The following is a 25,166-nucleotide window of genomic DNA, read 5'->3' as shown; positions in this document are numbered from 1 at the left end:
AGGCTTGATAAATGGGCTCATGAGAACCTGTTCAGGTTCAAAAAGGTCAATACAAGATGCTGCTCCTAATTTGGGATGATCTCAGTTGCTTACGGACTGAGAGAAGAACTCATTGAAAGCAGCTCAGCAGAGGACTTGAAAGTTCCAGTGGATGAAAAGCTGGACGTCAGCCAGCAGAGTATGCTTGCAGCCTGTGAGGCCAACTGTCTCGAGAGCTGCACCAGAAGAGGGGTGGCCAGCAGACGTGATTGTGCTCCTTTGCTCTGCCCTCGTGAAGCCCTGCTGGAGTACGGCAGCTAGAGTGTGGCTCCTCGAACAAGAAAGGTGTGGAACAGTTGGAGTGGATTTAGAGGAAGCCTCGAAGGTGATCTCCTACAGGTAGGGGATGAGGGAACAGAACTTGCTCAGTATGGAGAAGTGAAGGCTCTGGGGAGACCAACCTCTTTGCAGTCTTTCAGTACTAAAAGCAGGCTTTTAAACAGGAGGGAGGGAGACTGACTTTTCATGCGGACTAATAGTGAGAGGACAAGGAGAAACAATTTTTAACTAAATGAGTGAAGAGTTAAGTTAGATGTTATAAGGAAATTATTTATACAGAGAGCAGTAAGGCACTAGCATAGACTGCCTAGAGGAGCTGTGGATGCCCCATCCCTGGAGCTGTTCAAGGGCAGGTTGAATGCAGCCCTGGGCTGCCTGAGCTGGTGGGGGCAGGGGAGCGGAGCTCAATGATCTTTAAGTTCTCTTCCAGTCCAACCAGTTCTGTTCTTCTATGAAGTGGTTGTGAAGCTTTGCCACACTTTGGTCCAGGTGTGTTTTTACAAGGCATCATAAGCCACATTAGGCTTCCAAGCAGGTTGCCACGAAGAGTCATCTTCCTTGAGAGACAATAAGAAACACCTTGAACTAGGATCTAATCATCTAAAGCTATTGATTGATGCTTAAAACCCTCAGAAGGGCATGTTACCTCGAAAAGACACAGGCAAAAACTGTGTTGCATTCATGATTGCTAACTTCTCCCATTTTTCTCTTGGAATGTCAACCTCTGTATAGTGAGGAGGGGGTGAAAATTAAAGGTAGGCTTTAAATTGTAGCAGTATAGCATATGTGTAACAAACATGGCAGATAGACCTTGTATTGAACAGTTTGGGGTTTTTTTCCTCCTTTTCTGTAAACAAAGAGAAACACGATGTGTTGAAGATTGAACTCTACTTTTGAAGCTCTAGTTTTGAAGAGTTTTATTTCAGAATAACAGGAAGCAGTAATGTTTTCTGGCTTGCCTTCCAATTTCCTGTAAACAGGGTGAATTCTGTAAGATGTGCAGGACTGTCTTCATTTGCAAGAATGTATATTAGAGAAATATTGAGCAAATGATGAATGTTGGTACATACTTGTTGATTAAGGGTGTGGTAAAGAGCAGATTATTAAGAAACTTGAATATATATTGTAATCTTCCTTAAAATTACTATGTAGTCTTTGATTTTTATGGAGTTTTTTTGCTTGATTTGGATTTAAGGTATTTTCAGTTAAAGTTGTCATTAAATTTTCTTATACTACATTTAGAAACGTGTTAAACTCACCTTAGTAACAGGATTTAAAAATGTTAAACTTCCTTCATCCTGAAATAGTAACCATTTATTTTGTTCCAGAATTCATTTGTGAAGTCTTTAATTCTGCAACATAATAGACTGTATCACTCTGCCAGATTATGGTACTGAGAGAAGTAACAGTGGATTTAAAGATGTGTCATAACAGCAGGGGTGTATGTCTAATATGCTGGCAGTGAAACATCTGGAACGAATTGGGAAATCAGAGATACCATATATATGATATATATACATGTATATTTTTGTATATATATATGTATATATATTTGTAAATCACAAGGAAGATGGCCAAGTGAAACAGAGATGCACTCAAGTATAATTTTGGGACGAAAAAAGAGTAAAAAAGCTCAGAGCAGCTAAGACATAGCTAATCTTCTTTTTTTTTAATTCTTCTTTTTAAGCACTGGATGTATTTTGGGAGTGGGACTTGTTCTTTCATTTCTGAGTCACAGTAGCCAAACAGAATCACGAGTGCACGTTTCTGCTTCACTGCGAAAACTATGTGCATACCTGGAGAGCAGTGAGGATCAAAGCAGATGGGTCCAGGAGGTATGACTTGTTTTAGCACAGATTTCCAATTCTCATTTTTCTTCCTTCACCTCCTTTAATAACTCAGCTTTTTACTGAAGCTTTTTACCTGTAGTGCTGGTATGTTTCTTTTACAATATCAGCCTGGTTTTGTATCTGTTGAAGAAAACAATTTTAGAATAACCCATAATGCAGCACAAACACTAGGAAATTGACTGAAATGGTTAAAGACGTTGTTGTCTAAAGTGCTACTCATCCCTTCTACTAGAAAGCAAACAGCAAGTTATTCTCAGCTTTAATATTTCCTTCTGCAGTATGCCTTCTGCTTCCTGCTTCAAAAGCTGTTGTTATTGCTATGGATATGTTTGCTGTTCCCTTTTTAATTTGTGAGCTGTTCTCTTTATGAGTTTTGAAAACTGAAAAAACTGTGGTGCTATATTTGAGTGTATGTTTCAGTATCATTTGCCAAGATATATTTCTGCTAAGTTTCTGCATGGCTCGTGTATAAGTGAGCTTATTACCTTGCTGAGGTAAAGATTGAGAAAGAAAGCTCATGAAACTGGAGAAGTTTACAACAGTAAACAAGAATCAGAATAAATAGCTTTTTGCATACACATGTGCACACACACACACACACACACACACACACACACACACAAACCAACTCTGTATTTTCACATCCAAGCTCACAGCAGCTGAACAGCAGAGCTGCATAATCCTCTGTTTTATCAAGGGAGTTCGCAGAGTCGGAGTTGAGAATAGCTTCTTTCTCCTGAGAGTCTTGAAGCATTTTACTGAACTTAAACTTAGTTCAATGAGCAACTTCCGAGATGAAATGCAGAATTTGTTTAACATCATGAATTAACTATAGATGATACAAAAATTACCTTTATCACTTAAAAATCTGCTAGATATTGAATAGGTAATTACACCAGTTAAATTTCACCAGTGCTGTAGGCTGAGTACTGCTATTTATGAAAGTTCAGAGGCTGGAAATGGCTGGCATACGATCCTGTTCTTAAGAGGTAGCTTTGGCCACATGCAATAAGGGGTTCAATCTGAGCATTGCTTTTTGAAGTCAGAATTGTTGCTAATTGTCTACCAGGTAGGAGTTCTTCAAACCCTATATACATTCTGTTGCATAGCATTGATGCAAAGCAGGGTAAAAAATTGGCACAGCAGCCTCATTGAAAGATCAGACTTCATTTCTTTACTTTTCATATCTAAGGCTAAAGACAGAAAAATAGTGTCATTTGTGAAACATGAGGCTAATGTCATATATTTTTCAGGGAGACTGTATATTCTTCTGGCCTTGCAGGCCTGTTTCCATCATGGATGGGATGCTGTGGATTCTGATAAATAGTAGTTGGATACTTGTGTGTAGGAAAATAACAGCATTTATGAAGATCAGAAGTTGGCCCTACAAAAAACAGAATTGCTTCTAAACTTATTTATACTTGTTTAATGGCACAGATTAAGAATCTTTCTTAGAAGGAATAAACATCTGAAAGTATAAATTGAAAATAGCATGATATTTTTTGTCATGCTGCTGCATTCCTCTATGGTTTACAAAAAACATCTCTCCTTAGCCTCCATTTCTTAAGAGATAATCTTGTCAAGTATGTGCTATAGTGGCATTGTATAAATCCTGTTGCAAGTACTATTCATGGCTCTGATGAGACAGTGAAATCACCATTCTTTCTTCCTATTTGTGGAGTCATGAAATGAAAAGAGAAGACTTAGATACCATCTTACAGAAAGAAAAGCATCAAAGTGTAGAGTGAGTTTTCTCAGTTCCTGACACTGGAGAATGAAGACAGCTGTTGCAGAGTTTGTAAGGGACTGTGCTTAGCTGCCTTCACAGAATCACAGAATGGCCAGGGTTGGAAGGGACCTCAAGGTGAATCTCCTTGAAACCATGAATCTCCAACCCCCCTGCCACATGCAGGGCCAACCAACCTCCCCATTCCATACTAGAGCTGCCCCAGGCCTCATCCAGTCTGCCCTCAAACAACTCTAGGGATGGGGGCAGTGGGCACTGGTGCCCTACGCACAGTGCCTTTGGCACTGCTATCATAGCGTATACTTTTTCTTGCCCAGAGATGATCTGCAAAGACAACAGCAGACAGATTTATAAAATTTGTTTCTTAAAACATTTAGTCTACGTTGTAAAACACCGCACTTTCCCTAGGGAGACATTATGTACAAGTACTGTGTAAAAGCAGGTATGACCGAGGAATGCAGTAGTAATGAAGATTGGAACAGCAGCAGCAGCAGACAGTGCTTTCTATTTGAACTGCCGAAGAAGAATTCATTACATGGTCTTAGTGCTCAGTAACTAGGTAGCATAAATCCTGCCTGAGGTTTTATAGATAGCCTCCTTTTCTGCTTGGTTGTTCTGAATTTGTTGTTTTTGTTTGCACATTTGTTTTCTTCTGTTGTTTTTTTTGTGGGATTATTTGATATATTCTGTAAAGGAGACATATTGTTGCTCTCTGTCAACAGCATTGTCAGCATTGCAAGCTATGAAAAATGTTGCCTTCTTCTGTTTGCACTGAAATTGAATAGTGCTGCATAACAGAATTTACTTATTATTTTCAGGTACTTGCCTATTCTGTTGCCTGTTCCTGTGTCTCTGCTTTCAGTGTAGGAATCATAGAAGCAGCAGAGGCTGAAGAAGCCATGAACAAGCTGCGGACCTTAGTGGAAAAAAATCTGCAGGTGACGATTCAGAGTTTGGGCTTTTTTTAAGTTTCCTTTGTCTCTTATCTATTTAATACCTGATCCTGCTATATCCAGACTGCTGCCTGAAGAAAATTGCATTAACCTACTTTGATCATTAATGAATATTTACTACATTCTGCATACCATACAATTACCTTATTATTTTGTCCACTAATGCGTTATCTGCCCTTGTGGTAGCAATCACCAAAGACTGAAATAATAGCAGAGTGTATATATTTTATTATATGCAAAAGAAAAGTTGGTACTTTTAAGATCTTGATGTCCTTAGTTACCATTTCTTACCAATTCCTGTCTCATTTGTAATATTTTTATTAAGAAAACACATCAGCTGTGCCCTTTTGAATTTTGTCTTCTCTAAATCAGTGAGATCATCATAACCAGAGCCACAACTTAATCCAGGTGTTCTAAAATTACCTTCAAAAATGCAAAAATAATCTCCATATTCCAGTACTTGTTCTTTTTTGTTAAATGTATGCCAGAAAACAAAACAAAACAAAACAAAAAAAAAAAGAAAAAGAATAACAGAACCTTTTAGCATCAGAACCCACTATTAGACTGGTCAATTGTTTTGAAAATTCACTTAAAAAATAAGGAGTCAAGGCCTTTGTAATTCTTTTAATCTTTGTATAAGAAAGTCTGTTCTGGAATAAAGCTTCAGAGCAGACCATGCACCAAAGATGAAAAAAATCTAGTGTCATTTGGCAGGAGAAAATACTTGAAATTTGGAAGCAGCTGGTGTTGTAGATAAAGGACTTCTATAAGTCTGTGGCTTCGGTAAAGAAATAATAAATGTTTAAGTAACTTTGCAGTAGTAAATACAGAAAAGAGTATTTCTTTGGGAGATTTGTTTTGTAATGTCTGTCTTTCTCACTTTATAGACGTCTGGTTTTGCTTTAGCTCTTGGTACGGTTGTTCACGGTTTGTCAGTTTGTGGCCATGGCAAAGCTGAAGACTTGAGTAACAAACTAATGCCAGCCTGGATAAAAGTTGTGATTGCAGAGGTAAAGGAGTTTTAATTCATATCCTAGGTTTTTAAGAGGGAGATGTTGAAAGAAGAGTAGAGACATAATTTTCATCCTGGAATGGTTTAGGAAAACTTGGGACAATCTGAATAAGCTATTTGATCATACTTGGAATTAAAAATATGGCTTTAGACGATTCACTAGAAAAGAAAAAACTTACTTCTCTTCTGGCTGTTTGCTTAATGGGAAATGGTTATTGGTAGGAAGTCTTGGAATCTTTATAAATGTGGAAAATTATCAAAAGATAAAATGTAGGTTATTAATTAAATTAAGATACCTGGTAAAATTGGGTGTTATTTAACAAAAATAGACTAGAAAAATGGAGATTACAGTGATTCAATTGTTTTACATTTACTCCCCTAAATGGTTATTTTGCTAAGATATAAATTGCCAGTAACCCATTTTTATGATATGGTAATTGCTTTCTTTATACTCAAAGGATGAAGTGACTACAATGCAATTTTTAGATTGAACAGACAGTATTCAGACTGTGTAGATGAACAGGTCCAGGGTGGCTGAAGGTCCCCTCATCACTGGTGTTGTAACTGTGTAGTGGGAAAATTGAGATGCATTCATTTGTTCTGCTTGCCATTCTGCTTCAAACATTTTAATTTCTCATTATTAAAACACTTTTGTGAAAGCAACCTCTAAACCTAGACCTTAAGGTGGGAGCTGAAGGTGAGTTTCAGTAAAGAAAAAAAATCTTTTAGAGTTCAAATTCACTGGCGCATTTTGTTGAACATCTACAGTGCCAGAAGAAAGTGATTCATTAGGGAAAAATATGTGACAATTTTAGATGGAGAAAGTGGGTAAGGAAGTCTCTGCATAAAGCCTTTCATTCAGCAAGAAAGATGAGTAATCATTCAGTATGCTGGAGTCTGACCAAAAAGACCTAAAAGTATGGAAGTGGTAACAGTCATGGTCTTGTATTTGAAAGAAAATCCCTTTTGCTTAAGAGAAGTAAATCTGTTGTGCTACAAATTCAGCTGTGGTGCTGTGTGAGCCCAAAGATTCACTGACATGACCTACATTTCCAGGGTTCTCCAACAATGCAGCGCCTGGCTGCTGTCAATGGGCTGGTTGCGCTGGTGGGTTCTGAAGGAGGCATAATACAGGTGAGAACATACACGCAGATGGTACTTTTCTCCCTCCTAGAAATTTGATGAGAAGACGAGATAGAACGATCTCTCCTGCATCCATACAGGATACAGGTCATGTACCAGGGCATCTAATACTGAGTTATGCTGGGTATGAACCAAATGGGATGAATTAGTTTGTAGATTGGAATCTGATCCATTTTTCCCATCATATGGCTCATAGGCACTATCACTGGAAATAAGTTTACTGCTGTGTAGGCTTTCTCCTCTTTTCCTCCACTCCCCCACAAAAAGCATGTGTGCAAATATAACCCATCTTCTCAGTATTCACTCTCTGTTGCATTGTTTCTTTTCTTCTAAAAGTCACTTTCTTTTTTTCCCCCATTCCTTTGGCAGCTAAAATCTGAAAGCATCCAGACCTCCCAGTTTCAAAGTAAGCTCAATGAAGTCATCAGAACCCTTACACAGGTAAGGAGCTAGACTATCTTTCAAGCTTTGGATAATGCACTAGGGTATCTTGACACTGTGTCCAAACAGACCGATTCTGTTTGAAGGAATGATTTAATGTTTGTGTCCAGCTTGACTGTCTAAATATCTGTTTATTGTCTGAACAGATCATCAGTTTTTCGGGGCAGATTGGCCTTCAGACAAATGCAGCAGGACTTCTTGGACACCTTCATATGTCCTGTTTATCTTCTACCCAAAGCAGGACATCTGGTGAGATGCTGTATTATTGCTGCTTAAAGATGGCAAATAGCAGTAGCACCTAATTAAAAAGAAAGCAAAGGCCACAAAGAATGCTACAGACTTGGCACTGCAGGCCTTAATATGACATGACGGCTTTTAAGTCAGAGAGTTTATGGTCTTGTGTGCCAGACCTAGAGCTTGAAACATGATGGAATTAGTGTGCTGAAAGGGATGCTCTCCACAGCCCACCCTGCTATCTGCTTTTACTTGCAGTATCAAACTAAGATTCTCTGTTATGCCAGTCAAGCTTTTATATTGCTTCTGTCTTTATTCTTTAAAAGCATTGAGGATAAATTTTAAATAAGTTTTACATTATCCAATTCATGACTTGAGAACTGATTGAATCTGCTTTGTTTTAGCCCTTCATAACATTTCATAAAGAAAAAGCTAAAAACTTAAAAACTGAGAAGCTTTTTCTTCAAGTCATTTAGTAGTAGAGATTTCTACTTAACTGAAGCAGAAAATTCTGTCAGTACCTTTCTAATGTGACAATTTACACAAGTTCACATTCTGTCAATATGTTATTGTATGACTGTATTTTCTACTTCTGATGTCAAAGTGCCTGAGTTTAGATAGACATGGAATGTTTCTGTTTTTTAAATTCCAAATGGAGCTTTAAAGCTTACTGTGGCCTGACTTGCTGCGGCTGTTACATTTAAGGAAATTCTTAGCCCTGGCTTTTCAGTTGGTTATTGAATTTGTTTTTCAGACCTAACATTTTTCACAAAGACTGAGTTTAACTTGCCTTTACAGTGGGAATGCCCATGGATCTATCGATAATCTTTTGGTCTAATGGCATTGAATCACCTGCAGACATAGTGAGGTCAAATATAGCTCCATCTGATATTTGTATTTACATGGAAGATGGAAGTTCTACTTTCTGCTATCACATTTGAGTATATAAATGTTTTTTTTGTCTTCACAGTTCCTCCAGATTTTAGCTACTTGCCTGAAAGCAGCTTTATCAGGGCAGCCATTGACTTTGCCATTGAAAGTGGAAAAAAAGGTAAGAAGGAATTAGAGTGTAATGCCTAGGAAATATGCTATGTCTTTAAAATACGACCTTAACAACCTGCTTTTATTCAAGAGAGCTTTTCTAAGCACTGATTTGAGCTGCACTAATGCTTCACTATGCTTCTCTAACATTCGCACTCTAAACTTCTACGTGCAAACTCCTTTAAAACAAAAAAATGGAATTATACTTAACAGAATTGTATAGTGCTGTCTGGATTTTTCTGTATTTTTAAGGCTTCTACCTTTCCCCTTCCCTCTGCCTATGAGATGATGTATCTCCCTTGCAGGCGTGAACATCTGAGCACTTTAAGCATTAGCATGTATCTTCAGGTATATTTTTTTCAGACAGGCTTTCTTCTGTCCCTTGCTATCAGGACTCTAGATTAAGAATCTGTATGACATTCTGGTATTTAAATGGATGAGTATCTTCGCATGAAAAATGCAAAGAAACCTACTGAAAGTGTGCTGTTATGTGTGGAGTGCTAATGAAAGAGATCTGTCCAATTAAGCGAGATTTGCTCTTAATGAAAGTATAGATTGCTTTGCTTTCAGGAAACTTGAGTTAATTCACCATGTTTAAGTAACTCAGTACGTAGTAAAGGTAAGCATGTCTAGCAGTTTTTTATGTCATGCATCTTTGAGTTGAGATGTCAGCAAAGTATCAGAAAACTTGGCTATTCGCCTACTAAGAAAAAAAAATGCAAAAATTGTACCTTACTAAATGAGGAATGTCTGTAATTAACTTATACATTGATTCAAGGGAGAGGAATCAAAAAGCTTCTCCAAAGCTGAAAAGCCATCTTTGTCAGGTTAATAGCATTAAATACAAATCCACTAATTACAAACAAGAGACAACTAATTCTTAGATACCAAGGACAAAAAACAATGCAAAAGTAGCAGTTCTCTAGTTCATCACTACAGACTGGCCTTCAGTGCAGCTTGAGTTGATATAGTACATGCACTTTTCTTCTGAAGCATTTAAACAAACATAAAGAATTCAGATTGAAAATTGTGATTGAATATTCTGTTCCAGGCCCTGAATCTGTTCCAGCTCAGATGGTGAAAGTAGCATTGGCACCCATTGCTGTAGTTGGAGGAAGTCATCAGTATCCACCTGTAAATTGGGCATCTGTTCTTTCTCCTTTGATGAGGTTAAACTTTGGTAAGTTTTGTCATTATCTATTGTCATTTGTATTTGCCACAAGACCTCTTAACTAACACAGTTTTCATAAACTATGTAACCTATTAGGTGCTTCATAAGTTGAAGTGTTACCCGTGCTCTCAAGGGCAACTTTCTGATGTTTGCAGGCATATGTCATAATGTTTGCAATTGTGTTGGGCCTAGGTTGTTGTGATATAAGAAGAGGTTAGAGAACAGAACTAAGTGGTCTGGAGCAATTTGGAAGTTCTGTTACGATACTAGTGGATTTGGTAAGAAGAACCCATCAAAAACTGGAAATGGTCTTAGTTCAGTACCCACTGAATGCAGTACCATTGCTGGTGTTAGAAGATGCAGGTAGATTTATCGCAATTTTGAACTGAGCACATCTAGCTATCGCTACTCTGAAATATAGTATCTACTAAATGGCTCTGGCTAACAGGGGAAAGCATACCCCATCTTTTCATCACAACTCTGGATTCTTTGTTTCTAGGAATCTTTTTTTTTTTTCCATATTGAAGAGCAGTTTTGATCCTGAATGTCCTGATTTTAACAAGAATAATTTTCTTCTTAATAGCTGTCATGGTGCTGTGGTTTGGATTCTGCATAAGAATAATGGTGACAATACACTGATGGTTTCACTGTAGCTAAACAGCACTTTCAGTTCCTCAGACTGCTCTGTCAGCAAAGAGCTGGGGGTGCATAAAGAGCTGAGAAGTGACACAGCCAGGACAGCTGCCCAATCCGGCCAATGCCACAATATAATATTATGCAGAACTAAAAAACTGAAGGAGTTGGCCAGTGGAGGGCTGTTGTTTTTCAGGGATTGGCTAGGTGTCAGTTAGCAGGTGGTGAGCAACTGCAGTGTGCGTCATTTGTTCTGTATATTCTTTTGTCATTATTTTTATTTTCCCCTCCTTTTCCATGCTACTGAACTGTCTTCATCTCAACCCACGAGTTCTACGTTTTTTCTAGTTCTCCTCCCCATCCTACGGGGGTATGGTGAGCAAATGGCTGTGTGACATTTAGCTACCTGCCAGATCAAATCACAGCACTGAAGTATGGGACTGGGTAGCTTTTCTCAAGATATCTGCTGGTGTCATTTTTGGTTGACGTAAATGTCTCTGACTTTCACTCATTTCCTTAAAAAATACCTACTGTTCGTAGTTCCATATTCCCTTGATTCTGTTGAGTTTTGTTTCTCTTGATTTATGTTGTTGTCATTACTGGCCTTGCAGATTGTTTTTCACAATGAGGCTGAGCAAGAGCTATTGCACTTAAATTGAGTCCAGAAAACGGAAAGTTTTGCTTATTTTTCTCTGATGCTTATTTTATTTATGCAAATTACCTGCAAAAGCATTAGAAATCACTGAAGAGTCCAGTGTGAAACAAGTACTTGCTGGATCTAGAGAAGATTTGGCAACAAATGAAATGCTTTTACTGTTAATTGGAACTTTTGTAATCTTTCAGTGGACAGTAGAATCTTTTGTAAGAATAAGTGAAAGAATTTCCTACACTGAACTGTGCAGTGCATGCTAATGCAAATTTGTGTGCAACCTTATGAATAGCTGAAACTTTTTAAATTCTTGGGAAATTTTTTTATTCCTGTTTTTTGCTCAGGACTCTGACTTTTGTAAATGAGGGGAATTCCAAAGGAAATTGTACATCAGTTTTGTGGCAGTGTTTTTATTAACTTCAGTCCACATGATAGTCTGTTTTCAAATACAATTTCTCTTGATTCTTCCTCTGTGTTCCTGTGGAAGTTGCACTCTTTTTTACATTATATGTCTGTATGGAAATAAATCTTCTTGTGTACTAATAAACATTATTCAGCTTGTTTTAAAAAGCGTGATGCAGTACAGTTGACCTAGCAGTCAATCTAGAAATATAAAACTAACATAAATATGTTGAAATAACTATGTCATGAATATTTGTCTGAAAAACAGACTGTATATTCAATTATCCTGGATTTTTACATGACTATTATTTATGAACGCTTTTACAAAAATTAATTGCTTCAGAAATTCTACTGTGAAATTTATCTGTAAAGGTATTGCAGATAACAGACTGCTTTCCTATTGTAGAAAATTTATTGCTGTTGAGCAAAAACTGTATAATGTGACATAGGTGGGATATGTTATTCAACAATCATTAATAAATTATTATCTGATTTAGTACTCCAAGCTAGTGAGCCAGTTTTGAATTGGTTGACAAAGAATCTTCTAACAGTTTTATCCTTTCAGAGCTTTGCAAGTAACATGACATTTAATGTAAGATCTTTTAAAGAGCCTGAGTCTTGAATTACTTGCTTGCTCGTTCATGACTAGTGAACTGTGTAAGACTTGTGATATGGATGACTGTTGCCTGGAGAAGAGAAGCCTGCGGGGTGACCTCATTGCAGCCTTCCAGTACCTGAAGGGAGCCTACAAAGAGGAGGGCAGTCAACTCTTTACAAGGGTAGATAAAGACAGATAAGGAGAAAAGGTTTTGAGTTGAAGGACAGAAGATTTGGGTTGGATGTCAGGGGGAAGTTCTTTACAGAGAGAGCGGTGAGGTGCTGGAACAGGCTGCCAGAGAGGTTGTGGATGCCCCGTCCCTGGAGGTGTCCAAGGCCAGATAGGATGGGGCAGCCTGGTCTACCATTAAATGGAGATGTTGGTGTCCTTGCCTGTGGCAGGAGGATTGGAGCTTGATCCTTGAGTCTCTTCCAACCCAAATCATTCTGTGATTCTGTGACCACTTCAAAGAACATTTGAGTATCGCAGCACCTATTTAAATTTTAAATGCTGACAAGAATATCTGATGAATAAATGCCAGTATGATATCTAACGTTTTTGATTTTGTACTGCTTTAATAATCATGAGCTACATGGAAACAATTGCATTGCTCAAACTCTCTTGAATATATTTACTAGTTACTCTACTAGGAAACAGGCTGTACTAGTCACTAAGAGGTCTCTAAGAAGAAAATAATAAGAGAGATTTCATAAGTATTACAGCCTCCATGCAGTGTAAAGACTTCCACGTGTTAGACTGTAGAATTTTCCAGCCAAGCATCAAGAGTATTAACAGTGAATAACCTTTGTTCTGTGACATGTTATATAAACATGCATAGTACCTGGATGTTTATAAGCAGGTACATAAATGTTAATTACTCTTACATTTAGCATGATGGAAAGGGACTAATTTATTTTGCAGATTAATCTTTTTTTTTCTTTCTTTCTTTTTTTTTTTTTTTTAGCAAGGATCATTTAAATTTATATTTTCTTTCCATTCTCGTATTTTTCTTATAAAGAAAACTGAAGGGAACTTTCAGCAAGATATCTCAGAACTTGTCCAAGCGTGAATGGGGAGAGGAGCATTCTACAGTGAATGTGCTGAAAACTCTTAAGTAGCAGTTCTGTGAATGGAGTTTTGTCTGCAAGTGCTCAAGTAGAACGATAACCTTCATTTTATGAGTTGAAAATAAATTCAAAGTTAAAGAGATTTATTTCCTAACTTCTGTTTTGTTTCTTTTAGGTGATGAGGTAAAATATCTCTGCCTTGAACTGGCTACGACGCAAGCCCAATCATCTCAAAATGCTGCAATGCTTTTGGGGATGTGGGTGGCACCTCCTCTTGTTTACAGTCTCAGTGTATGTATGTCAGAAAATCCGTGTGACTTCAGCACCTCTTTCCTAAGAGATTGCTCAGGTAGTAATGAAGTTTAGAGTGTTAGACTGTGAAATGACTGGTAGGTTCAGAATTCTGCAGAAATAATAGTATTATTATATTAATAATAGTATTAATAATATTAATAGCATTAATAATAGTATAGTATTATAATAAATAGTGCTATTTAGCATCTATTTTTAATGATAGTCTAGAGTATCTTGTCTGGGACCTTCAGGTTCAAGATGAGCTTAAGATATGCAACGTGTTTTTGTTTTGATCGTGTAAGATCTCTTTCATTTCCTGCTGCATTTCTGATAACCTAGACATGTAAGAAGGCGTGGCATATAGGGAACAAAATTTTTTTTCAGTATGTCAGTTGATAGACTTAAGAAAAGTCCTACTTATTTGTCCAAAATCTTGCCTGCTTCTTCTATCAGCATTTCTTGATTTAGTGAAAGATGTTACTTTTTAAAAACTTAACTCTGTAGATAATTACAGACATACCTATAGTAGAATCAAATTGAGGCTTATCCCCTCCTACAGTGCAGTTGTTTTTATGGAGGTTCAATATGGACTCCATTATATAGTTTCTAAAAACTTTCTGAATCTTAGAGTGCACTTGACTGTGCAGTTCCATTAGTTTATTCTAAATGAGGAACAGTTTCAGGATGATCCTCATTAAATCCAGTGTGGATTTCTATGATCTGTTCCAGTTCCTTGAGGGATATATTTTGACTTGTGATTTTAAATTAATCTCCACAGAGAGATAAACACAAAAAGCAAAGTATTTGCTTTCTGAGCTCTAGTTTCTGAGTGCAGTGTTAATTTCAGGTCACAAAAAAGCCTCAGCCCCAGGATATATTCGTTTTTATTTTTTTCAATGTAATGTTTTCTTCATTAGCCAATAATATTAATAGTATTAGGTCTGTCATACTAGCATGCTTGGCTGCCTAGGCAATGGGCATGGGTTGTGTGGGAGTGCAGTGCACAGCATACAGGGAAACCAAAATTTTTCTACCAGTACAAAAAGGTTTTTAGTAAGACAGAGTTCATTGAAAAGAAGTTCCTCAGTTTTGAAGGAAAACAGAATTTTGCCATGTTTGAACTCCTTCTAGTTCAAGCAATCCATAAAAAGAGGGAAGAAATGAGTAATACTTATGTAAGAGATTTTATTTAACTGACTTAGAATGCTTTCTGAATTGCTTTTTTGAGGTGCGTTTTTTCCTTTTTTCCTTTTTGATTCAATACTTCATAATAATAGTTGAATATCATGTTCCGTCTGAACTTGGAATAAATGTTTCCTCAGAAGAGGGGTGGCCAGCAGGACAAGGGAGGTGATCGTCCCTCTCTACTCTGGCCTCGTGAGACCTTAGTTGCGGTACTACATTCCAGTCTGCAGCCTACAAAAAAGATGTGGAGCTTTTGGAGAGGTTCCAAAGGAGGGTCATGAATGCGAATGTGAGGGCTGGAGCACCCTGTCCCATGAAGACTGGCTGCAGTGGCTTGGCTTGTTCAGCCTGGAAGAGAGAAAGCTGCAGGGAGATCTCATTGCGACCTTCAAATATTTAAAGGGAGTTTATAAACATGAGAATAAGTTTTTTACATGGGTGGATAGTGATAGGACATGGGGGAATGGTTTTGTACTAAAGGAGGGAAGATTTATATTATATTATACGTCAGGGAAGTTTTTTTTTACTAAGAGAGTGGTGAGGTGCTTGAACAGGCTGCCCAGAGAGGTTGTGGATGCCCCATCCCTGGAGGTGTCTAAGGCCAGGTTGGATGAGGCCCTGGGTAATGTGATCTAGTGTTTGATCTAGTGGTTGGCAAACCTGCCTGTGGCTATGGAGCTGGAACTTGGAGATCTGTGATTATAGAGTTAGAATACGAAACTAAGTGAAGATTAGATTCTGTTTTTAGCACAAGAAGAAATTATCAGAGTCCTTGAAACATACTAATTTATATCACATGGAAAAAAATCACTTACTATTCAAAAATTTGTTTTGGTCTGTTAGATGATGAATGATACCTCTTCATTTGTAGATGGCTTTTGTGTAGTACAGGAAACACCAGTGAATTGAAAGCCAATTCCAAATATCTAGACCAAACAGAAAGACCTAAATGCAGTGAAGGTAATTAATCTGGAAATCACAGCAGACTTTAAGACACTCTCACCTTCTGTTCTGTTTTTAGACAAAAACACAGAAATACCTTTTCACGTCCCTGTCCCTGTGGATGAAACATGTTGCAGAAGACAAGCTACAGGCTTTTACAGAAGTGTTTCTGATGCAGCAGTTTGAAGTGAACCGCACAAAAAACCCAGAAATTTGCCAGTGTGTTTTACAGGGACTCATGCAGGCAATGAAAATTCCAAACCCTGCCCAGTACTGCTGGGGCTTTTTGTGCCAGGCTACTGAGAAAATATTTGAGCTTCTACCAAATGAAATTCAGGTAAGGAATAATGTATGAGACATCTGAACTTTGACTGGTTATTTTTACTGATGTAAAATCCCATCTTTTTGCACTGACTCATCAGATTTGAAACATGAACTAGGATGTAAAAAGTTTTAGTGAGAGCAGTTAAGATTCCTGCATATTTTCTATTTGTTACTTTCAAATATTCTGTTGATTGAGTTGTGAGGGCATTTTAATACAGTTTTCCCTCTTAAATAATTTGGTAATGGGAAAACACAGTACTGGTACTGAAATAAATGGTAGTGAAACAGTAGTAGAGAACAATCAGAGATGTTCTTTCTCGACAGAGGATTCATCATCTTGCAGTGTTGTAAAGAACAACCTAGATACAGAAAATACCTGCTAGGAAGGACAGTTCTAAAAAATGTTTAATTAAAAAATATTTTTTTTTTTATTTTATTTTTTTTCCTACATGAAGTGCATTTAAGTTGTCATCATGTTCAAATTTAACAAAGTTCTCAGATACAGTGGTTTTAATGAAGAAGAAATCTGGTGGTAGATGTCCAAATGTGCATTTTCTTTTCTGTTGCAGAAAAGTGAACTGGAGATGTATGTCATTGTAGCAAAATGTATCTCAGAAATGGCTGATGCAGAGATTGATCGCATTGTCCAGCTCTCTAAGGTAATGATAGTTTCCTCCTGATCTTTTATCACAAAATTACATGACAAGAGCATACATTACTATTTTTCATCTTATCAGAGTGTTTTAGCTGCTGAAGAACATTGTTTGTTTAGTGTATCCTGCATGTGAGAGTTTTGGCACTACTCTGCAGACATCAGAGAGGAGCAAAAGTAGTCCGTCCACATCCAAAACTTTGTTAAGGCAGCTAAGTACTGCTGATTTCACCCCAGGACTTTGAACAAGACCTGTTATTTAGAATAGGAGTGGTGTTAGATTTTCTAAGTCCAGCAGTGCAAAAAGGACTGTAGCCTTCCTATGTTAACGTAACTACCAACTTGAAACAAATTGTAAATGCATCCTAGTGAGAACTGTTGGATTTTTTCTTTTGTTAAAAAGTGAAGTGCTTCATCTGAACTGTCTTTGTTTTTTTTGTGACTGAATATGCTGTATTTGTATTCATGTTCAGAGTATTTCCTGGTAGACAAGATGGTTGAAGATAACAATGGAAACTTTCATCTGCTTGCTCACCACATCAGCTAGCAGGGGAACTCTTAGCAGCTGAAAAATACTATATGCTGAGGAAATAACCTGTGTGGAAGGGCTTCATGAGTTTAGAGATTGTCTTTATGAACAAATATCCACGACATAATGCCATGCTATTCCATCTGCTGGCAGATTCACCGATCAGAGAGAGTGAATCGAGCATTTAAATAGGTCAGGGAAGCTGAACTGTCATTTTCTTGAGTTCTTATTTCCACACAGTAAAGAACAGTTTGTGAAAACCTCTTTTGTCACAAAGAGAAATCTATCGTGCAGAAAGTTTTGGATCTCAGGAACTGTCACTATGGTTCATTTCAGTTTAAAGGGGAGTGTAAAACCTAAAGCAGTATGGAAACAATCAAACTGTACTGAATTGCCCTTTGCTTAATTATTCAGACCCATGTAATTAAAACCGTATGTGCAGTCTTAGGCTTCATAATTTGTATGAAAGAAAAATAAGCCTGCTAGATAATCAGAGAATTCCCTCCCTATTTTTATAGAGAGAATTCCTTCCCTATTTTTCTGTTTCCACAAAATAAGGTATATTATTTTGACTTATCTTTTCTTATTGTGTTTGCAGAACAATATGGAGAAGGCCATCTTCACCAAACTGTATTTGATTTCTCAAGGCAGACTGCCTTTGAAGAACTTGAGTATTGTGATTGATACTTGGACAGGCTATTACCAGAAAGAGTCTACAGTATGGATGTTCTTGCATAGTTTCTATCACTCCCGTATTGTGAGCCATGAAAACACTGGTAAGGCCAGCCTTAAATGTTGATACTTAACAACAGTATCAACAATTATTAATGGGTCTGCACTGATATTATTTGTATAATTTTAAGATAGTTGGATGGAATTGTTTTCAAACTTCTCCACATTAGAAACTACTCAATCTTCAGAATCTTTCTGTACTAAGTATTTTTGAAATACTTATAACAAATGCTGTTTTCATGTTTTTCTCCATTTCTTTATTGCTGCACAGATCAGCAGTGAGTCACATATCATAGATAAGTGTGATTTGCTGACCACAGCAGTGACTACATCTTGTGTCTCTCAGTTGTTCTAATCTTTTGGGTAATGTTTGAAGTATACATAGCACATCGGAGCCAGCGCATAGCCACATAGCCAGCGCAATCCTGCTGTCCTTCAGAGCTCGTATCTCAATGAGCACTGTGAGACAAAACACGTAAGAATGTGTTTCTGTGAGCCTGGCTGAGACAAGAGAACAGCTTGCTCTTTTGAGCTTGTTGTGCTGAATTAATGCAGGAAACAAAATTGTTGTTCCTCCTCCCCGCCATAATTGATAGTTATCTAATGGGTTGTGTGTAGGTTGGCTCACCTCAGCTTCTGATAAGCACTGGGGCTGATGCAAGGGTAGTCACAGAATCAAGCAGTAGGATAAACAAAGAAGAAATGAGTACAAAGGGGGTAAAGAATTAAGTCTCCCCATTTTCATGGCTGCGGGACCTTAGACTGACTATTAACAGATGAAGTTCAAAGTATTATGTTGTTCGTTCATGCCTGAGGTCCAAACTGTGATTGAAGAACTTCAACCATTAGTGAGTTTTGAATGAACAGAGTTCCTTCACTGAAAGAGGAGGCAAAGTGGAAACAGGCATATGTGAGGAACAGAAGGAGAGGGTAATGACAGTCTGAAAGCTGAAAATAAGACAAAGGTAGTTATTAGTTTGTAGGAGGGAGAACTGAATTTGGACAGGAGACCGAATCCGTGAAATATGTTCTATCATTGAGTTGAGGCACATTTTAGTTCCGTTGCCTGACTATTTTAATGATCCCAAGGCAAAAACCTTAGGGAGGTTTTAGGTTTCAGTAGTCATGTCTGCAGGGGGGGCTGCTGCTACATGAAATTATTCTTGCTAAACATTTCTTTTTCTGCACGTGTAGTGTGTTGCCTACAGTACCAGCAAGGGTATTGTACAGTGTAAGTGCCTGTATGCCTTTTGTCAGAGGCAGTTGTGAAACAAATGTTACAGTGGTATTGTTGTTTGTTGTTCCTCTACAGTTGTTGCCATTGTGTTGATTTTTAAAGAAAAATAGTGCACTGTGAAGTTTAAGTGTTAAGAAGTTTAAATATTCTTCTAGGAGTGATGAAAAGGATGGACTGGCTGCTGGACTTCATGGGCTACATTGGAAATTTAGCGTACAAGTCAACACCTGTACAAAATGTTCATCTTAAGGAGGTACACGATGCAAAAATAATTAGCAGATTTCAGAGAAAAAAGTTTTTTTGGTGTAGTTCTTTCTCAGCACAGAGTATTATTCCCTATGTTTTCATATTTTGGACTTTTATTTTCAATTTACATTCTGAATGTGCATTTAAGACTCTTTAAATAACCATAAAATCTAAATTGTGAGCAGTGCTATAAGCTAAAGGAAATTGTTACTCTTAACTTGCTGTATGTAGAACAATTAAAGGAAGAATTGAGTTCGTAAGTAGAACTGTCTGAGGAGATTAGAGTTCTGCAACTGCTGTTTCTGTGGGAGGGCTTGGACAATTTTTGAGTACTATCATTCTTAGTTATAACTTCTGTTCAGCCGTTAGTCTTCTGTCTTAGGACACCACGGATGTTACATTTTTTGCATTGCTGCAATATTTGCCAGCTTCTTTAGCACACAAGCCTGACCCTCAACAATCAGGTTACTGTAAAAATGTTATTTGCCCATTTTAATGAGATGTGGGTCAGCGTTAAACTAAAGGATGGCTTTAGAAGAGTGTATTTTTGCTTCTCTTTCTGCAGACATTTTAGTTTGATTTTGAGTTGAGAAGAAAAAAAAAAACCTTACACTGCTTCAATCCATTGAGAATATTAAAGAACATCTTAGTTGTTACATTTTGAATCTTAGGTGTATTTTCAGCTGATTACTTAGAATAAACCCGCATTTGTTATTTCTTTTTTCTTATTTTTTCTCCTGTATTACTCATCTAATAAAGTGCACTTTTACTTTTTTTCCTCTTTAGGTTATAGATTTTCTTCTGTGGCTGTTTGCAGGTGCTGTGGTGGCCTGGGCTGACCACAGTGCACCATTACTGCTTGGCCTCAGTGCTGACTGGTCACCATGGAAGCACCAAACAGTATTACCAGAATTGTTTGAGGATTGTGTTGGCAAGCACCCCACTGACAAGCTTGCTATGCAGGAGACACTCACTCTTCTTCCCAGCAGCATTTCCCTTTTGCTGGCTAAAGAGCCTTGGAAAGAACAAGCACAAAGGGTAAGATTGCACACAGTGGTAAGCTTTTTCCAAGAGTTAGAAAGAACTCATTCCAAGTAGCCACCTGAACTCTGAAGTGCCTCTGACATGTGATCTTGTTTTTCTTTACTCACACTAGATATGAATTGTCTCAAAATATTTGACTGTGGCTTCTCAAGTAAAATTAGAGTTACAAAGATATAAGGAACATTTCAAGAATCAAACTTATGAGGGAGAATTGGCTACTGATAGCAAGTTGGTTTTGTAAACTCTAAAAGGCAGATCCACTAGAGCATCTTTGTAATGTTTCACTTTCATTTTATTTTCTCAAGTATTTCATTAAAATAAACAATTATGCTTCATTTGGCAAACCTATTGCAGGTTGCTTATCATTGAGATATATGGCCATATTATGAATTCGTAGATTGATAGCTACAAACACTTATGATTGGTTCCTGCACGCCTCTGTGCCTTGAATTCCCACTCAAGTCAGAGCTCAGAATACAGATGAGGTGTGTAAGTGGGGTGTTGACATGCAAATCCATGATTAGGCTTTGGGGAAGAATTTGACACCATGTTCCGAAAATCATTCCAATAAAGTTGAAATATCGAGTTCTCCTGCAGGCACCATACACTGCTAGGAAAACAAGGAGAGTTCAGAAGAGGGACAAATACATTCAGAGTAATGAAGGATTTCCCTTAAAACGTTCGGACAAAAGGGTTGTATTACTACAGACGTAAATAGGCAAGAGGAAAGGGTTTGCTGTGCCTTCTTTTCTACAAAGAACTATTGCTTACATAGTAGGATGGAACAAAAGTACCAAATCCAACAGCGGAAGAAATTACACTAACGGTGAGAGTTTGGTTAGTTTGGGCAGAAGCTTGATTGGCCACCACCTCTGATGTTCAAACTGTTCAAATTTAGCAGCAGTGTGATGTTGCTCATCAAACTGAAAAGAATTTGTGGTGTTTTAATTCACATCTTTTTTTTTTTTTTTTTTTATTTTAATCCTTAGTTTATTGACTGGCTTATCAATATGTTGGAAAGTCCTAAAGAAGCATTATCAAAATCTTCTACAAACCTGCTGAAAGGTGAAGTATTTTTAATTGGTTCCTTATCTTTCTGTAACTATCAATAACAGAAAAACCCAGTTATTAAAAAGAGTAAGATGAAACCGTGCAATTAGCGTATGTAGGAGAGCTATATTTTGTCTTTTAAGGGAACCTTCACAAGTCAGGTAGAATCCCTATCTATGACACCTCTTTAAAGATTTTGCTATCTTATCTGCTGCTTCTTGTGGTGCTCTGCTGAAGATGTAAAGAACCCAGTGGTCCCAAGGGAGACATCCAGTCCTACAAGAGTATTCAGCGATAGATTTGTCAAATGTTTTTGAAATTATTTTCTAAGATTAACATAGTATTCGTAAAGCCTCCAATCCTGGAATAGAAATCACAAAACAGCAATTATTCTGATGCATCTGAACTGTGGGGAAGGGAGAAGAGAGAGACGATGACAGCCAGAATAGTTGTCTAACTGGTGTAGTGAGTCACAGAATGGTGGAATGGGGTTATTGAAAAGAAAGATAAATATGGGAGATGCACAATATTTTGATTTACAGTAACATAATTTGACCCTACCTTGTACTACATTGGTCACTTTGAGATATAGAAGTGTGATACAATCTGTGCAAATGATTTTAAGGGGACACCATAAATACTCCCTGGTGAAGGAAGTGTGATTTTTCTTCTTCCCATTAACACAAGGCTCTTCCTTTGAATCACTTGATTTGTTGGACCTAAACACAACTTCTTGTAAGCTGCTTATAAATTGTTAGCTTTACTAGGATAATTAGCCTTGCTTTTGAACATCTTCAACTTCTAATCACTCTCTGATAAATCTAAAGATTCCCTGACTGTCTGCTTATCTTCAGTGGACTCAAGTTTAGTATAGCAGAAACATGCCAATGGATGTTGGGAAATTTTCTGTAATCAGAAGATTCTGATACACACAGTATATTCTCAATATGCAGTGGTTGAGATGAGTCGAATCCCTCCTGGATGACTAGAACGTGAACAGTTTGGTAACCAGATTCTGCTTAAAAGCATGATCCTGTGATTGAATTGCACTGTGAATCAGAGAACTGAGCAGAGGATATAAGACCTTGTACTTATGCTTCTGTCCTTACCAGTATCTCCTATCTCCCGCTATTCTTGGGTGCCTGGTCACTGAACTGAGGCTTCCTGCAGACGTGGTTGATACATGTGCTGCTTCAAAGTGATGGTCTAATTAGAAAGTGATCATGAGATGTGATTTCAGTGGAGGACATGCCGTAAGGCAGGCGAAAGGTCTCGTACAGCATGACATTTCAGAGGGATGTAGAGACTAGTATATCTGGGAATAGCAGAAGTAGCATCAGAAATTGTCAGGCTAGGAAATGAAAGTCATGAAAAGAGTCAATAAAAGGGGAAGTTAATCTATACCTGTTACTAAAACGACTAGGAAGAATATTCGCACATACTTTTCAGTCTGGACTGCACATATTAATGTGATTTTTTCCTTGTCTTCACAGTTACACTTCTGGCCTTGAGATCTCTTGCAGAGTTCAAGAAGAAAGCAGTGTGGACTAAAGCTTATGGCTGGTAGCTGTATGCAACATCTTACCATGTGAAGAAAACTTTGTATTTGAAAGCTTAAGTTACTTTTCAGGCATCAAGAGGACTAATTCCAAAGTTGTTTCCTGTCAGAAGTTTTTTTGTTTGTTTGTTTGTATTATTATTATTATTATTTTAATCCTCTCTCCTCTCCCAAAGACTCATATGATGAAAAAATATATATTTTTCACTAGTGGGGTCATTCTCCTACGGATTGTCTGGCATGATTTGAGCTGTGCTGAATCTAAACAAGAAATGGGCATCCAGCTGTTTCATTAAGTTGTTTCAAGCAACACCTGGGAGCCTCAGAGGCTGGAGTGGTATGTTCCAAGCCTTGTGGAGCAAGTGGAAAAAAATAAAACATTATAAGAATTGTTTGGATGTGGCCTATTTACTGAAGTGTGTTTTAAAGACTTGAATGAGTACCAGTTTTCAACTGGTAATGCTTTTTACTAATAACATGATGTCCTTGTGCAGCAGTGGCACCGCAGGAAAGGTGTGTAGGATACAGCTCCTGAAAAGGGTGTTACGCATGTCAGTTTTGCAACAGCTTTGTCACGACTGTTTAAATAAGTCAGTGTCTGCTAGGACATGGGGAGCCCCCAGCTCCAGGATTGCTGCAATTTTCCTGCCACTAAAAATTGTTCTTGTGTCCTTTGCACAACTTTGTATATGAGAAGGGCTTTACCCCTGCAGTCTGGGGAAGAGAGGTCTTAAAGGAGGAAAGTTGTGTTTAGCAATTGTCCTCACTAAACAAAAGTTAACTGACAGTAACTGCATGCGTACTGGACTCTAATGTCTTGTAAAGCTCTACTGCAAGGAAGCATTATGGCCCTTTATCTGGGAGCCAACCCCTCTAAAGGAATTCTCTGAATTTCAGGGCCAGTAACATTTCTGTGCAGAAGAAATTTTCCACTAATTCGTCGTTGGCATTTCCCACCTAACAGTGTGAGCTGTAAGGAACAGCCATCGGCTTTTGATGCATTGTTTCAGCAATTGGATATGTGAAAAATTACCACAGTGCTTGCTTGCATTTCTGAAGTAGTGGATGATAATGATAACTCCCTGTTCTGTAGGCCAGCAGTAGGTGGAAAAGACAGTCTAAAGGTGAATGCACAGAAGGACTGAAGCCATTATGCTCTTCAAATTAACCTCTAACAAAGCCAAATATTTTATAGGCTTTAGCTGCCACCTTTAGAGTGCTATTGTAAAGTAACTTACAGTTCCACTCATCTTGAGTTTGTGTCTGCATTAGCATTCTACTTCAGAAGAAAAGTGTGGCCATTTAAGGGGGAATCTGTGGGAAACGCTCATGTGCTGCAGTACAGTTTGCACAGTGGAACAGTACACAAGCTGCTGAATTGGAGTATATATATTTAGTGGAAATACTTCAACATAGTATACAACTGTGTGTTAACCCACAGAACTAAACGAAAGCTAATCAGAAATCCTCTGACAGGCTGAGAAGTTCACTGTTGGGTGCTTGTAGCGTATCCTCTTATGTGGTGTTCCATTTCTGTTGGGCTGCTTTTCCTGGTAACATATGCATAGCCTGTGATGGAGACAGACTGTTACTCCAGTTGTGTGGTGGTGCTGAAGAAACGAGTATTATTTTTATTACTAGGTGATCTCTTTCAAAATAGAATGCTCCTCTGGAGACAGTGACTTTCAAGGACTGAGGCAGACAAGTTAATTGCTGCTGAGGTTCAGATGTGTGATGAGGCAGCAAAGGGAGCTGGAGCTGGAGCAGCCAGTAGGTTGAGTTCTTGTGATTCCAGCACAGCTGTTCTATAGGCAAGCAAAAAGAGCATTGAACAGTGGCTTACAAAACTTAAAATGTTTCTTCAATTTTTACATACAAATCCATTTTCACATTTCATATATATATTTATGAATTTAGTCTCACAGTAAGTGGTATAAAGACAGATTTTTTTTTAAATGTAAGACAAATGTAGATATGCTTCTGTTCCTGAAGTGAATGTTTATGTATCGCTTTGTGGCGACATTCTTTCACCCCTGTGCATAGAGATGGCTCTTTGTTGTCTTCATATAGTTATGTAAGAAAAGTGCTTGTTTTGTTCAAGGGTTTTCTTTCCC

General features: G+C 37.8%; 1 protein-coding gene across 4 annotated transcripts in view; it reads left to right on the top strand.

Annotated features, from left to right (window-relative positions):
- The window catches only part of FOCAD (focadhesin), a 93,933-nt gene extending 70,483 nt beyond the window's left edge, over positions 1-23,450 (top strand). For all 4 annotated transcript variants that reach the window (XM_052700492.1, XM_052700490.1, XM_052700493.1 and 1 more), the window contains 16 exons: positions 2,006-2,153; positions 4,734-4,853; positions 5,756-5,878; positions 6,937-7,014; positions 7,393-7,464; positions 7,611-7,713; positions 8,669-8,749; positions 9,791-9,919; positions 13,435-13,550; positions 15,760-16,017; positions 16,574-16,663; positions 17,784-17,961; positions 19,310-19,407; positions 20,187-20,438; positions 21,434-21,509; positions 22,988-23,450. In XM_052700492.1, the coding sequence (XP_052556452.1) occupies positions 2,006-2,153; positions 4,734-4,853; positions 5,756-5,878; positions 6,937-7,014; positions 7,393-7,464; positions 7,611-7,713; positions 8,669-8,749; positions 9,791-9,919; positions 13,435-13,550; positions 15,760-16,017; positions 16,574-16,663; positions 17,784-17,961; positions 19,310-19,407; positions 20,187-20,438; positions 21,434-21,509; positions 22,988-23,061 (1,996 nt within the window). In that variant the 3' untranslated portion in view covers positions 23,062-23,450. The remainder of the gene's footprint in view (positions 1-2,005; positions 2,154-4,733; positions 4,854-5,755; positions 5,879-6,936; positions 7,015-7,392; positions 7,465-7,610; positions 7,714-8,668; positions 8,750-9,790; positions 9,920-13,434; positions 13,551-15,759; positions 16,018-16,573; positions 16,664-17,783; positions 17,962-19,309; positions 19,408-20,186; positions 20,439-21,433; positions 21,510-22,987) is intronic.
- The last annotated feature ends 1,716 nt before the right edge of the window (positions 23,451-25,166 follow it).

The sequence above is a fragment of the Tympanuchus pallidicinctus genome, unplaced genomic scaffold, assembly GCF_026119805.1.
Source record: "Tympanuchus pallidicinctus isolate F22 unplaced genomic scaffold, pur_lepc_1.0 scaffold4, whole genome shotgun sequence".
NCBI classification, from domain to species: domain Eukaryota; kingdom Metazoa; phylum Chordata; class Aves; order Galliformes; family Phasianidae; genus Tympanuchus; species Tympanuchus pallidicinctus.
The sequence above is the reverse complement of the archived record's forward strand: the minus strand, read 5'-3'. Positions and strand labels throughout refer to the sequence as shown.